The sequence below is a fragment of the Zingiber officinale genome, chromosome 1A (genome assembly GCF_018446385.1).
Source record: "Zingiber officinale cultivar Zhangliang chromosome 1A, Zo_v1.1, whole genome shotgun sequence".
Taxonomy (NCBI): Eukaryota; Viridiplantae; Streptophyta; class Magnoliopsida; order Zingiberales; family Zingiberaceae; genus Zingiber; species Zingiber officinale.
The window spans coordinates 105,920,225-105,934,773 of record NC_055987.1 but is presented as its reverse complement, the minus strand read 5'-3'; the positions used below and the strand labels follow the sequence as shown (position 1 = coordinate 105,934,773).

Below are 14,549 nucleotides of genomic sequence, written 5' to 3'. Positions count from 1 at the left end.
TATGTTTACATGTGGTACAAGCCAGAGCCCTTCTCATGATGATGATATGATATTCAAGTATGTATACTATATGTTTTGAAAGAAGCATGATGCATATGTGCATTCCATGATACATGTTTTCAAAATATACATATTGCATCTACATGCACATATTTATGAAATTATGTTGATGCACCCTTATGAACAGGTATGAGTTATGATACATGTTTACATGATATGATAGACTTCATGATATGTGCTTATAGAATGTGATATGAATCATGATATACACTCACATGATAGACTTTGATATGTTATGCTCCTTATGTGATATGATATATTATGTTCTGCTTTCCCTCATGATATGCTATGAGTTGTTATGGTTTTTACATGATAAGATATGTTCTATGTTATGACTCTCCATGCTATGTTATGCTATGTTATGTTTTCTACATGTTATGTTATGTTATGTGTTTTTCGGATTTATGGGTAGGCAAGGATCTCATTAAGCCTTTGGCTTATAGCTACACGTTTTCCTTGTACTGTAGATAAAGGCAAGGAATGGATTGTTTAAGGGGAGCAGAGCAGGAAAGGCAAGGAAGATGTGTGTGGAAGTGCTGGTGGATAGATCTATTTAAGTTTCTTTGAATTATCTAAGTTATGCATGTGAACAATGTTGGACCTATGCTTATGATGATGATTTCAGCTAGTATTTCATACACTTATGATATTTTACTCATGTTAGAATAATGATGATATGATGATAATGTTCAGTATGCTTTGATTCACATGCCAGGATAAGTAAACTAAATGCATATGATAAAAGAAAAAAAAATTAAATAAGTCTTCCGTTGCCATGAATCCATATGCATTAGTATAATTGATGTCTATGTTTCAGTGACGTCCGTCCCTCCGGGGTGGCCCTAGTGCTACCTGAAAGGGCGGGCGTTACAGAGTGCACTTGTAAAAATATACAATACCAAAGCAAGGCATGGGATGAGTGATGCTCTATTTTCAGATCTACTAGCAGATTTTGGGGACATGCTGCCAGATAACCACAATCTGCCATCGTCAATTTATGAAGCAAAGAAGACGTTGAGTTGTTTGGCTTTGGGTCATGAAAAAATTCATGCTTGTTCCAATGATTGCATCCTTTATAGGAAACAATATAAAGACTGCGTAAGCTGCCCGAAATGTGGCTTATCAAGATGGAAGCTAACCAAGAAAAATGTTGAGAAGAAAGGTGTTCCTGCCAAAGTGGTTTGGTATTTCCCTCCCATACCAAGATTTAAGCGCATGTTTAAATCTTTAGAAACTTCCAGAAATTTAACATGGCATGCAGATAGCACAAGAGTTGTTGGTCAGTTACGCCATCCAGTTGATTCACCGTCATGGAAATTGGTGGATCATATGTGGCCCGACTTTGGAAGTGAGGCAAGAAATATTCGCCTGGCACTTGCAGCCGATGGAATTAATCCTCACAGCAATCTTAGTAGTCGCTACAGTTGCTGGCCAATCATGCTGGCCACATATAATTTGCCTCCAGACATGTGCATGAAAAGGAAATTCATCATGCTAACGATGCTCATTTCAGGGCCGAAACAGCCTGGAAACGATATCGACGTCTACCTTGAGGTTCTGGTTGATGATTTGCAGCTCTTGTGGGAAGGAGTTGATGGAGTTTATGATGCTTATCGAAGGGAGGTTTTCACTCTTAAAGCAGTTCTTTTATGGACCATCAACGACTTTCCTGCATATGGTAACCTTAGTGGATGTACTACACATGGTTATTACGCATGCCCAATATGTGGTGAGGATACTTATGCAAAGCACTTACCAAATGGGAAGAAAATGTCATTTGCTGGGCATAGACGATTCCTACCACGATTTCATCCATATCGGAGGCAAATAAAGGAGTTTAATGGCATGGAGGAACTTGGTGAAGCAGGTAGGCCATTATCTGGAATTAAGTTGTTTGACAAGCTTTCAGACATAACATGTGAGTTTGGAAAGAAAACAAGTGTGAAGGGGAAAATAAGGAAAAAAGCAAAGGAGAATATTGTGGAAGACATTGAAGAAGAAAAGTATGTTGGAGCTACAAATTTCAGTAAATGTTGGAAGAAGAAGTCAATTTTTTTCAATCTTCCATACTGGAAATACCTACATGTTAGGCATTGTCTCGATGTTATGCACATTGAGAAAAACGTTTTCGAGTCTCTGATTAATACTTTGATGAACATCAAGGGAAAAACCAAGGACAATGTGGCAGCTAGGTTGGACATGGTTCAGATGAGAATTAGGCCTCAATTGGCTCCTAAAATTGGTGAGAAAAGAACATATCTACCTCCTGCAGCATGCTCATTCACAAAAAATGAGAGATTACAAGTATGTAGGTCATTAATGGATATAAAAGTTTCGGAAGGTTTCTCATCAAACATGAAGAATCTTGTCTGCATTGATGAGATGAAGCTGAGTAGCTTGAAATCACATGATTCTCATGTTATAATGCAGCACTTCCTGCCAATAGTCATACGTAATTCTCTGCCAAAATATGTTAGATATGCTGTCATAAGATTATGCTTCTTCTTCAAAGATATTTGTTGCAAGATTATCGATGTAGCCAAGTTAGATAAGCTGCAATCTGACTTGATCGTTACACTCTGCTTATTGGAGCAGTATTTCCCCCCTTCTTTCTTCGATATCATGCTCCACTTAACAGTTCATCTTGTTCGTGAAGTCCAATTATGTGGACCAGTCTACTTCAGATGGATGTACCCATTTGAAAGATGCATGAAGGTGTTGAAAAGTTACGTAGGCAGTCGAAAATATCCGGAAGGTTGCATTGTTCGGAGATATGCAGCAGAAGAAGCAGTTGAATTTTGTTCAGAATATCTCAATGACCTTGATCCTGTTGGGGTCCCTAAATCACTACGTGACCCAAACACAAGCATTCCTGGATTCTCAGCAAGCAATTCATCAATCATCGTCCAACAAATTGATCTCCAACAAGCACACTTGACTGTTCTAGAAAATACAGAAGAAATATCTCCATACATTATGTAAGTGTACTGCATAACTAATAATTATATGTACTTGGCAGTCCATATGTATTCATGAAAATAAAACTTTAGAAGTAAAATTCTTCAGTGAACACAAATCCTTCTTGAAGACAATGTTTCCCAAGAAACAGAAAGATGCAAGGTGGATACAAGATGCTCATAATAAGAGGTTCATTGACTGGTTTCGTGCAAAGGTGATGTAGAAGATGCTAACATACAATATTTGTTAATCATTGTTTTGATCACACTAATTAATAGGAATGCATGTCAGGTGGCTGCTGAAATCGATAGTTGCAATGGTGGAATGACATCGTCATTGAGATGGCTGGCCCATGGACCACGTGTGCGAGTCTTAAAGTGTGATAGCTATGTCATAAATGGCAATTTATACCAAACAAAAGAGCGGGATGATGAGAAAGTTTGTCAAAACAGTGGTGTTTCTCTACTTGCCAACACGATGCTTGTTTGTAGTGCCAAAGATAAGAATCCCGTGTTAGAGAATGTGACTTTTTATGGAGTTATTGAAGAGATATGGGAACTAGACTATCATCAATTTCAAGTTCCTCTTTTCAAGTGCGCATGGGTATCAAATGACAAAGAAATACAATACAATGATGAATGTGGCTTCACCTTAGTTAATCTAAACAAACGAGGCCACCAGAAGGATGAATTTGTGCTTGCAAGTAAAGTTAGACAAGTATTTTATGTTGCTGACCCACTGAACAAAGGGTGGTCAATAGTGCTTCAAGTTCCAAATAGATGTTACGATGGAGAAGAGGATCTTTGGACCATAATTCCCGAAGCTCGACCAATTGATAATGTTGATATTCATTGTATTCCTACACATGAAGGATATTTTAGATCTTCTAAAGAGGGTTTCTTTGTAACAAACAAGAAAAAATGATGTTTTCCACTTTTATGTCATCTGCATTAATATTTATTGTCTTTACTAGTATTATTTTTACTTGTTCGTATGTGTTAATGTTATTATTTGTATCACGTCTTCTTTTATTATATTGTCACTGCAGACTTTATATACCATTATCTCATCATTTATTTTCCTATATGCAGGGAAAAGAATAATGCGTCCTAAAAAACAGCGAAAAATAGCAAAATATGATGAGCCACGTGTAGTTGAGGACACCGAACTACACCAAGATGCTGATGGGTTAGCAGCTGCAGAGCTACGAGGAGAGACTGAAATAGAAGAACCTCCTATTACTGGGCAGAAGAAGACTCGGGGGCCTACATCAATGTGCAGACTTATTGCTGCTACAAGATGGGGAAAAAAGTCGACGATTGAATATGATGACATAGGACGACCTGTGTACAATGAAAATGGGAAGGCACTACAATCTTTCATAGGCTCTGTTGTTAGATCCATGGTGCCTATTAACATAAAGTCATGGCCCACTGTTCCAGAGAACATGAAACAGAAAGTGTGGGAAGAAATATCGGTGAGTATAATCCAATAATACACTTCCTTATGAGATTGCTTATGTTTTTTTTTTCATTGTGATTTTTTCAATATACAAACTGATAGCAATTACTGCTGTGTGTTATAGAATGTCTTCGACTTAGCACCTTAAAGCGAGGCGGCAGTGATGAGTTCAGCAGGCCAGAAATGGAGAGACTTCAAAAACAAACTCAACAGTAGGTTTGTCTGGCCATATAGAGATAATCCTGAAAAACTGAGGTCACCACCGAAGCAGTATCAGATCCCATCTACAATTTGGAAAGCTTTTGTTGATGAGAGGCTACATCCATCTTGGGAGGTACATGATGATATTATCATGTTATATTTAAATTATTATATGCACCAAGATTTAAAACATTTAGGGCATTTAATTAACAAAATGAAGTTCTGTATATAATAAGTTCATGTACAGCAGGAATATATATAATAACTTCATCATACTCCATCCTATTGTTTTTAAATTCTAGCCATTCTTCTAAAAATTTACTTTTTTTTACGTGACATAAGTCACTCATGAAAAACAAAAGGAACGGGCGAGCAATTGCAAGTATCATCACAAAATGTCTCGCAAGGGATACATTAGATTGGAGACAGAATTGGTAATCCATGGAATATTATATTATCCTTTTCATGTAGTACGTCATGTTTTAAATGATCATTTTTTGGAATTGTAGAGGCAGAGAAAAATATTCAGGGAGGATGAGGAAGTTGATAGGTCATTCCTTTGGCGTAAGGCCCGCGAAGACAAATCCGGAAACATCACAAATACAGAGACTGCTGAAGTTGCTGAAAAAATTGTATTATTTTAGTTTTATTTCAAGTTCATTCATAATCAGTGAAAAAAGTGTCTTCATTGGATATTTAATGTTACCTCCATATTTTTAGGACGATTTGTTGGACAAAAAAAAGAGGGGAGAGTTCATATCTTTTGGAAGCAATGACGTATTAACTACTGCATTAGGGAGCCAAGAACCTTACGGAAGGGTTAGAGGTGTAGGGGGATTTGTGAAGCCCCAAGTCTACTTCAAAACTCCAAAGAAGAAGAGGGAGTTGGTGTCAAAGGCTTTGGCTGAAAACTTCAAAGAGCAAGCGGAGGAAACAAAGATTTTGAAAGCTGAAGTTGCAAAACTGAAGGCTCTTCTTGCTCGATTTATGCCAGAAACAAGTGATCGAGTTTCTAAACGTGTAGCATCTAACAAGTCATCGCACATGGCAGTTCAAATATTGGAAGATGATGTGGAAGTTTTTGAATGCGACAATTCATTCAATCAGGTTTTGTATTATATTTGGTACATTAAATTTGTTTCCTAGCTTCAGATATTAAAAGATAATATCTTATTGTTCAGGGGAAAAAATGTCATCTGGCTCTGAAGAATAAGAGGAATGTGGTGGCATATGGCACGATAGTATCCGACGGAGGCCCAAATGTAATGCTGCACAATGCTCCACTTGGGGAAGGCAACTTAAAGGTGTCTGCTGATGTTGTTTTATAGGAGGAAGCAGAGCTTCCAATTCCACTTAAGTCAGGACCAACAGTAATGGTAGATGCTGTTGGAACTGTGGTTGGCTGGCCAAAAGAATTGGTGATATTTCCGACGACAAAGGTATTTTCAGTTCACTTTTTTGTTGCTATAGTTATATATGTTGCTACAATTATTTAAAATTACAGAAAAAGGAGAAACCTGCACCACCATTTGCTATTTTGGAGGTTCCTGATGAGAAAAATAAATTCAAGGAAGTTGAAAGTGCTCTACCAATGCCATGCAAGTTTTTGTATTCTTTTGTTGTTAGACTGATGACTGAGGAGGAGACCATTCCTATCGAATTTGATGAAGCCATGTTTGGATGTAATGTGAGTACATCGTTGTTGAGAGAGGATATCATGCGCTGTATGGAAATGAGAGAGATAGGGTCCAGGCAAATTTTGGTTTACATGGGGTAAGTTATGTCTTATATACAATTCTTCTCTTTGCATGAGTTCATGTCTTAAGTAACCATGTTTTTTTATTACTTGAATGCAGTTACTTGTACAAGTACTTGAAGGAAACAAACAGGGCTGAGTATGTGTCGTTTGTGGATCCCAACAAAATACCAGCCGCTCAAGATGGCAGTACCTCTTCACAACACATTGCTAATCAGTTGAAAGCATCAAACGGAGACAGCATATGCCTTATCCCATACAACACTGGGTATATTTTTAATCCCTGCTCAATTCCTAATACATAGTAGCTTAGCTATATATTGACAATCGTGCAGGAACCACTGGATCTTGACCGTTATAAACGAGGACAAAGATACAATTTATTTGTTGGACTTAATGGGTAATAGGAACTGAGATAATGCTTGGAAAACTACAGTGTGCAAGTATGTTTTAGATTATGTAGATTATGAATAGATTGATTAGCAAATATGAAATGAAATAAGTTCTATTTTTACAATGTAGTGGAGTGAGGACGTACCTTTGTATGAGGGGTAATCCAAAACAACCAACTTTCAAACAGTTGACGGTATGTCTTATTGAAAACATGCATTCCTGGTTCTTATATATTTGGTTTTTCACTTTGCATTAACTTTGATTCATTAGGGTAATCTCAAACAACAAGGTTGTGTTGAATGTGGATATTGTGTCATGCGGTACATGAAGGAGATTGTTGAATGTGAGGATCTATAGATGGAGAGGAAGGTGTGTGAATTTCTTCCATTTTGAACAGGAATGCACATACTGAATCAAATCGTTCACGCCCTGCTATTGCATTCTTCTCATGCTTTGATATGGCTTCTTTCCTTTTTTTTTTCCTCGCCCTTAGATGACACCCTGTTTATGGTTTTATACAAAACTGTGTTATGCATAGTTCTATTAGTAGCTGGGGGATATTAGTAACTGATTTGGGCATGGTTACCTTATAGACCTAATAAACTATTAAATTTCTGCTTGCCGATGATTGAGAATATAGAAGGCTGTCAAGGAACAACTATAATAGTCTTGCTATTAGCACTAATGTTATAAAATGCTTTTAATTAATACTAGTCATTTTCTAATAACAATGACAAAACCTTTCTAGACACGTGCTTAGTTTAAATCAAATCCAATAGAACCTTAGGCATCAAAATATAAACTGTATTATGAGTTGAAATTTAGATGTTTTAAGATGAGAGACAAGGGATCATACCTCGATATTGAACATTATTTATGACCAAGGTGGGTAGAATACTGACATCTCCACGAGAACCATGCCCAAGCTACCATAAGTAGATGTTCAGCATATCAGCTAGGCTACTTGAAAGATCCAGTTATCTGTCCACACCGCTAATTCAGTACTTTCGTGTTGTGTGATTATTGAGCAAGTCTCATTGTACAATTTTTTGCTTTTTTGTCATAGTGCATGTGAAATTGAGAATGCAATACATTAATTTGACTGAGCATCTAATCACCATGCGATTGGAACTAATAAAACTTAAGGTTCAAAAAACTGTTGGATCATTTTTATTGCACATTTGATGAAATGTTATTGTTACTATAAGAGTGCATATAACAATACATATTTATTTGTCTTATCATGCTTTTGTTAATTTAATTCATGATTTTTTTGTCAACTTACTGTGTTTTGATTTAGTGTTTTCAGTTACAAAACATAACATGATGGTTCTTTCTAAATTGCAGTTTGCAGGTTGTGTGAAGAACCAGTACTATACGCAGACACAATATGATGAAGTGAGAATTGAATGGAGTGAATTTGTGTACTCGTATTTGAAGTGAATTACAAGTTGTGTGAATGAACCAGTACATGTTTTTGGTTTTTTATAGCTTATTTTGATCATATTTAGGGAGATTTGTTTTGTATAAACATATGCTGAAATCAAGGCTTATGAAGTTACCTTTTGTGATGCTCAAAATTACTGAAGTCTAAAAATAATGAAGTAAAAAGAGAAAAAAATACTTCACTTTATTCTTAAAATCCGAAGTAAAATCTACTTATAACGTCGAAGCAATATAATTTGTTGCTGTAAAATAGTATCAACTACTTCGGTTATTACCAAAAATTTCGAAGTAGTATCTATCTATTACTTCGATCCAGAACGAAGCTAAATGTAATTTAATCGATAATTACTTCAGGAATTAACGATATATGACGAAGTAAAAGTAATCCATTTACTTCATTTTTAACCGAAGTTAAAGTAGGTATATTACTTCACACCAAATACTAAACGATGAAGTCGAAAAGGATTAATTACTTCGATGTTTTTAAAAAACCGACGAAGTTATATGCACTTTTTACTTCGTAATATGTCCGAACCCGACTCCCAATACGACTTCATTTTTTCTGGGCCTACGACTTCGGAGTTTATCCGAAGTAAAATGAATCTTTTTACTACACGAGTGTCTACTTCGGTAAAAACAGGTCTTTTACTTCAGGTAATCAACGAAGTAAAAAGTCATTTTTCACATAGTGTATATATATATATATATATATATATATATATATATATATACTTTTCTTATTAAATCATTTAATGAAAAAGAGATTCAATATTGAGTTCACCACTCCATCACAACTTCTTTAAATGTTCATTTAGAACATCACTTTAATTTATTCAGAGGCATGACATATATATAAAGTTTATGGACCTAGCCACAAATGCACCTCCAGACCACATTCTGCAAGAGCCTCCTAGTTCCACTGGCAGCCGGTGGCACCGTGATCAGTCGTGCTCTGCATGGTGTGCAACCATTACACTTGCCATTGCAGTTCGGCGGCGTCGAACCTTGTTCAATCTGCCACAACTCTTCGGTTGTGATCACCTTGTTGTCTTGCACATTAGAGATTCCTTCGCTTGCAAGCTCCGCATCTATTCCTCTAGCTAAGAATATATAGATTAAACAAGCAATATAAATCTTAGGATCATATATATGTATTGTAAATCAAATTGTCATGCATCAAGAAAACCTTGTCGAGATTATACCACTAATGATGCAAAAGAAAACAAGGAAACAGAGAGCCAATGTTCCTTTTAGTTCCATTGTAAACTATTATACCTGTTATTGTGTGTAAAATTATGTGTCAATTTGTTCATATTTATAATGTCAATTCTAAACTTCCTTTATATTAAATTTAGAAATTATTATTGAAAAAGATAAATAATTTATTCTTACGGATCAGAAGTATTTAGAAAAATATTTAAAAAAAGAATACCTTATCATCTTATTGAATGGCTATTGTTGCAACAAATTAATATTTATTAAAAAAAATAGATAATTGTAAACATGGAAACAAATATCAAAGAAAAAGTTGAATAAAGAAATTAAAATATTCAAAATTAGTATACCAGTAATAAATAAAAATAAATTAAAAAATATTTATGACTGACGCATCTATCTCTAAATATATAATTAGAGATTTAATTCTTATTATTTTGAAATTAATATTTTCTATTTTGAAATAAAAGGAATATTTTTAATTTCTACAAAGATTAAATATACATTTTCTAGAATATTTATTTCTATATTAAATTTTGATTAGAGTTAGAAGGAGTCCATAATTATTTACCTTTTAATTAATACAAATTTTAATTTGACTTTTTTATATGAGAATTTTTCCATATGTGAAGTTATTTCTTTATTTGCTCCAATTCGACATTGCGACATTCTACATCGGGCTACTACTCCAACTCGACGACTCGACTCTCAGCTAACTCGGCCATATACAAAACAATTCAGCCATCCCAAACAATTCATCCTTCTCTACTTAGTAGCTTGAGATTATCAGTTCAAGCCATCTCAACTTTAATTTCCCCTAATTCTCTGACAAAAATTATCAAACATAGCCCGATAGACAACTCAAAGGGAATCAAGTAAAAAATTTATTCACTTTGTTTTTTTCCCAAAGTTTGATGCTCAATTTATAAATTCTTCCAAATCACAACTTTATAATTTGGGAGATCATGAATAGGAAGGAAGGGTCAAGTATAATTTTTATATTTTTTTATGAGGAAATTCTTAATTCTCATTAAAATAATGGCAGATATCAAGTTTTTCAACCAAACTGGTTAATTCCCATTCTCCCAAACAAGTGGAGAAGGGGAAGAAGAAATAAAATATGTCATATGATGGGAAACAAACTTAGTAGTGTGTTTAATATGTACGAGAGCAATAGTGTGTGTTTTATCTAGAAGCTTACAAATTTGCAAAATTTGAGCTTCCGTATAATGTAAACTCTCATCACCATCCATGATTTCCTGCACATATGTGAACGAGACAAAAAACGCCAAAAGTCTTCTTAATCCTCGAGCATTAGCGAATGCTAGTCCTTTGTGAATTCCATTGAGTTGAAATTCTATAAAAAAGTGTGGGGTGCTTGTGTGCACCTCCCAAATCCGTATATATTCCTTCCACGATGATCTCGTATCACTCCACCAATAAATCCATAATGGTTAAATTTCTCATAGACACAAGTGTAAACTTCTAGTTTTAATGTTCCCGATAACGGATCCGTGAGTTCTATGGCTCTTCTGTAGCTTGATTCGGTTGGTTTGTTAGGATGTATACTATAAGCTTAGGTTTTGTATGAACATCCATTTTGAAATATTTTGAAATGAGAATCACTTTGATCAAATGTCTGCATTTTATATTTTTATATATGTCGATGCAATTATCTATTTAATTTATATTGTAGATAAAATGGTGTGTGATGTCACAAAGAAGATCACGTTATCAGTACTTTCCATTTGAGCTTGATTTTGTAATAAGTTGTCCTAATTATGATTTTGAGCCTAGAGGCCATTTTTATCCATTTTTGGATTTTATTGTTGCGTAAGTTGTGTCGGCATGCATTCTATCGACTTTGTTTATTTTCCTGTGTAGTTTGAGTGTATACCTGACATGTAAGTTGTGTATTATTTTTTGAATTTTGCTGTATTTTGGTTGCAACCGTGTTGGCAACATATACAACTGTGTGGTTGTGATTGTTTATATCTATGTGGGCTATTGTTATCATACTTGTACAGACGTATGGCTATATATATAGGATCCATACGTTGTCATAAGGAGGGAGATGTTATTTTTTTGTCAGGCAAGGACTCCTCTGGACCTGACACTATCCCAATATCAACTCTTTCCTAGTCTCTCGATCTGGAAATAATAGATTGCTATTAGTCAACCAACATTTACTAGACGAATAGCCCAATTGACTACTCCTCAAATAGAATCAAATAAAAAAAATCAATTTTTTTTTACCTAAGTTGAATGCTCAATTTTTAAATCCATCTAAACCACAACTTTATAATTTCAGAGGTTGCGGATTACGAAGCAATAATCAAGTAAAATTTTTTATGTTAGCATTTGTTTTGCATTTTTAATATTTTCATTGCACGAAACTCTTTTGTGTCACCTTGAAAATATTCAAAAAAGAAAATGTTTTATGTTTTAGGCTAAGGACTATTTACCTCACATCTAACTCCTTAATTTAACTATGATCGATTCTATTCCTATCTAAAGCTATTATTTGTTGCAATATTTAATTTTTTAAAATAACATTTATAATTTATTTTAATAATATTTTTTTTGTTTTTAGTATTTAAAATTTTTAATAATTTAGAATAAAAAAAAATTCACCAAATGATAATGACTTTTGATGTGCTATGATAGCTCAGATCTTCCCAAAACTTTTTGTATGTTATAACTAAAGGATTTAATTAAAGGTGCCATTAATGCAAAATGGTAAAAATTTATAAATTACTATATTTAAATGAAAAATATTACAATTAAGATATAATAAATTTTATATAAATTTGTAAATTATTTTATAGTGTTAATTTATTTTATATATATATATATATATATATATATATATATATATATATATATATATATATAATTTTCTTATTAAATCATTTAATGAAAAAGAGATTCAATATTGAGTTCACCACTCCATCACAACTTCTTTAAATGTTCATTTAGAACATCACTTTAATTTATTCAAAGGCATGACATATATATAAAGTTTATGGACCTAGCCACAAATGCACCTCCAGACCACATTCTGCAAGAGCCTCCTAGTTCCACTGGCAGCCGGTGGCACCGGGATCAGTCGTGCTCTGCATGGTGTGCAACCATTACACTTGCCATTGCAGTTCGGCAGCGTCGAACCTTGTTCAATCTGCCACAACTCTTCGGTTGTGATCACCTTGTTGTCTTGCACATTAGAGATTCCTTCGCTTGCAAGCTCCGCATCTATTCCTCTAGCTAAGTATATATAGATTAAACAAGCAATATAAATCTTAGGATCATATATATGTATTGTAAATCAAATTGTCATGCATCAAGAAAACCTTGTCGAGATTATACCACTAATGATGCAAAAGAAAACAAGGAAAGAGAGAGCCAACGTTCCTTTTAGTTCCATTGTAAACTATTATACTTGTTATTGTGTGTAAAATTAAGTGTCAATTTGCTCATATTTATAATGTCAAATCTAAACTTCCTTTATATTAAATTTAGAAATTATTATTGAAAAAGATAAATAATTTATTCTTACGGATCAGAAGTATTTAGAAAAATATTAAAAAAAGAAAACCTTATCATCTTATTGAATGACTATTGTGGCAACAAATTAATAGTTATCAAAAAAAAGATAATTACAAACATGGAAACAAATATCAAAGAAAAAGTTGAATAAAGAAATTAAAATTTTCAAAATTATTATACCAGTAATAAATAAAAATAAATTAAAAAATATTAATGATTGACGCATCTATCTCTAAATATACAATTAGAAATATAATTCTTATTATTTTGAAATTAATATTTTCTATTTTGAAATAAAAGGAATATTTTTAATTCCTACAAAGTTTAAAATATACATTTTCTAGAATATTTATTTCTATATTAAATGTTGATTAGAGTTAAAAGGAGTCCATAATTATTTATCTTTTAATTAATACAAATTTTAATTTGACTTTTGTATATGGGAATTTTTCCATATGTGAAGTTATTTCTTTATTTGCTCCAATTCGACATTGTGACATTCTACATCGGGCTACTACTCCAACTCGACGACTCGACTCTCAACTAATCAGCCATATACAAGGCAATTCAGCCATCCCAAACAATTCATCCTTCTCTACTTAGTTTCTTGAGATTATGTCACGCCCCAGGTAGTCCCTGTCCGAAGAAATTTCGGCAGCATCTCCCCTGTACGGGTGACAATATTGTTGGTGCAATATTCCCTAGGTCAAGGTTGACCTGGTTAACCAAGCATGAGTCTTGGTTTGGGTTTCGATGTTTGACAATATATTGGGTTTAGATGATAAGGACAATGCAGGTGCAGTTGTTCATTTGGGGAGATTGTTGATACAATTCCCGTTTGGTCAAAGTTGACCAGTTAAGATTGTGAAGGAAAGTCAAGTGAGTCAAGGTTGACTGGATATTTGACTGAAAGTCCTGGTGAGTGAAGCCAGGCAGAAGGAAGTCCTGGTGAGTTGTAATGACCCGCCTTCTACTGGCTAGGCTGTAAGGCCGGACCGTCACATTATGCTGTGCTAACTATCCCATGACCATTATTAAATCTAATTGCGGAAGCTGAACTAATTAAAATTTTGCTAAACTATTATCTTTTCACCTTTCTACATGTGCTTAGGGGTGTCATCTAGAGTATACCTAGCATATACTACGACCCCTACGGTCACGGAACTGAAATAAATCTTTTCCAGCTGTTATCAGACCTCCCAATCGATCCACCGATCGATTGGAATAGTCGGATCGATCCAGTGATCGATTCAGAAGGCTACTGTATGCGGAACATAGGTTGGATCGATCCAGTGATCGATCCAGCACGCTACTGTGCTCGGGACGATATTTTGGATCGATCGGCTGATCGATCCAAACTGGTCAATCGATCCAGTGATCGATCCCAGAGCTCTCTGTTCGCGACACCAATTGCTGGATCGATCGGCTGATCGATCCAGAAGCCTACTGTTCGTGGAACAGATGTTCCAATCGATCAGCTGATCGATTGGGAACCCCCCAATCGATCCACCGA

At 34.5% G+C, this 14,549-nt stretch overlaps 2 protein-coding genes across 3 annotated transcripts; both read left to right on the top strand.

Moving 5' to 3' along the window:
* The first annotated feature begins 975 nt into the window (after positions 1-975).
* On the top strand, positions 976-3,942 carry LOC122001197. Its single transcript, XM_042555818.1, has 4 exons — positions 976-2,001; positions 2,224-3,038; positions 3,127-3,232; positions 3,310-3,942. The coding sequence occupies exons 1-4, from the start codon at positions 976-978 to the stop codon at positions 3,940-3,942; spliced, it is 2,580 nt and encodes an 859-aa protein (XP_042411752.1).
* Positions 3,943-6,275: 2,333 nt separating this feature from the next.
* Positions 6,276-8,322, top strand: LOC122008471. Of its 2 annotated transcripts, none has more exons than XM_042564222.1 (3): positions 6,276-6,453; positions 6,537-6,704; positions 8,177-8,322. In XM_042564222.1, exons 1-3 carry the CDS (start codon positions 6,311-6,313, stop codon positions 8,190-8,192), a joined length of 327 nt encoding a protein of 108 aa, XP_042420156.1. In that variant the 5' UTR covers positions 6,276-6,310; the 3' UTR covers positions 8,193-8,322. The 2 variants fall into 2 exon arrangements, with proteins under 2 accessions (XP_042420156.1, XP_042420150.1); XM_042564216.1 differs by lacking the exon at positions 8,177-8,322 and adding an exon at positions 7,100-7,176.
* Positions 8,323-14,549: the final 6,227 nt, after the last annotated feature.

What these genes read in the sequence shown, in the direction of transcription:
- LOC122001197 (XM_042555818.1), top strand. Translation starts at nt 976, where the DNA reads ATGAGTGATGCTCTATTTTCAGATCTACTAGCAGATTTTGGGGACATG. An exon ending in GAAATATCTCCATACATTAT is followed by an intron (nt 3,039 to 3,126) that starts GTAAGTGTACTG and finishes AAAATTCTTCAG; the next exon opens with TGAACACAAATCCTTCTTGA. An exon ending in TTGACTGGTTTCGTGCAAAG is followed by an intron (nt 3,233 to 3,309) that starts GTGATGTAGAAG and finishes AATGCATGTCAG; the next exon opens with GTGGCTGCTGAAATCGATAG.
- LOC122008471 (XM_042564216.1), top strand. Translation starts at nt 6,311, where the DNA reads ATGACTGAGGAGGAGACCATTCCTATCGAATTTGATGAAGCCATGTTT. An exon ending in CAAATTTTGGTTTACATGGG is followed by an intron (nt 6,454 to 6,536) that starts GTAAGTTATGTC and finishes ACTTGAATGCAG; the next exon opens with TTACTTGTACAAGTACTTGA. An exon ending in CTTATCCCATACAACACTGG is followed by an intron (nt 6,705 to 7,099) that starts GTATATTTTTAA and finishes TTGATTCATTAG; the next exon opens with GGTAATCTCAAACAACAAGG.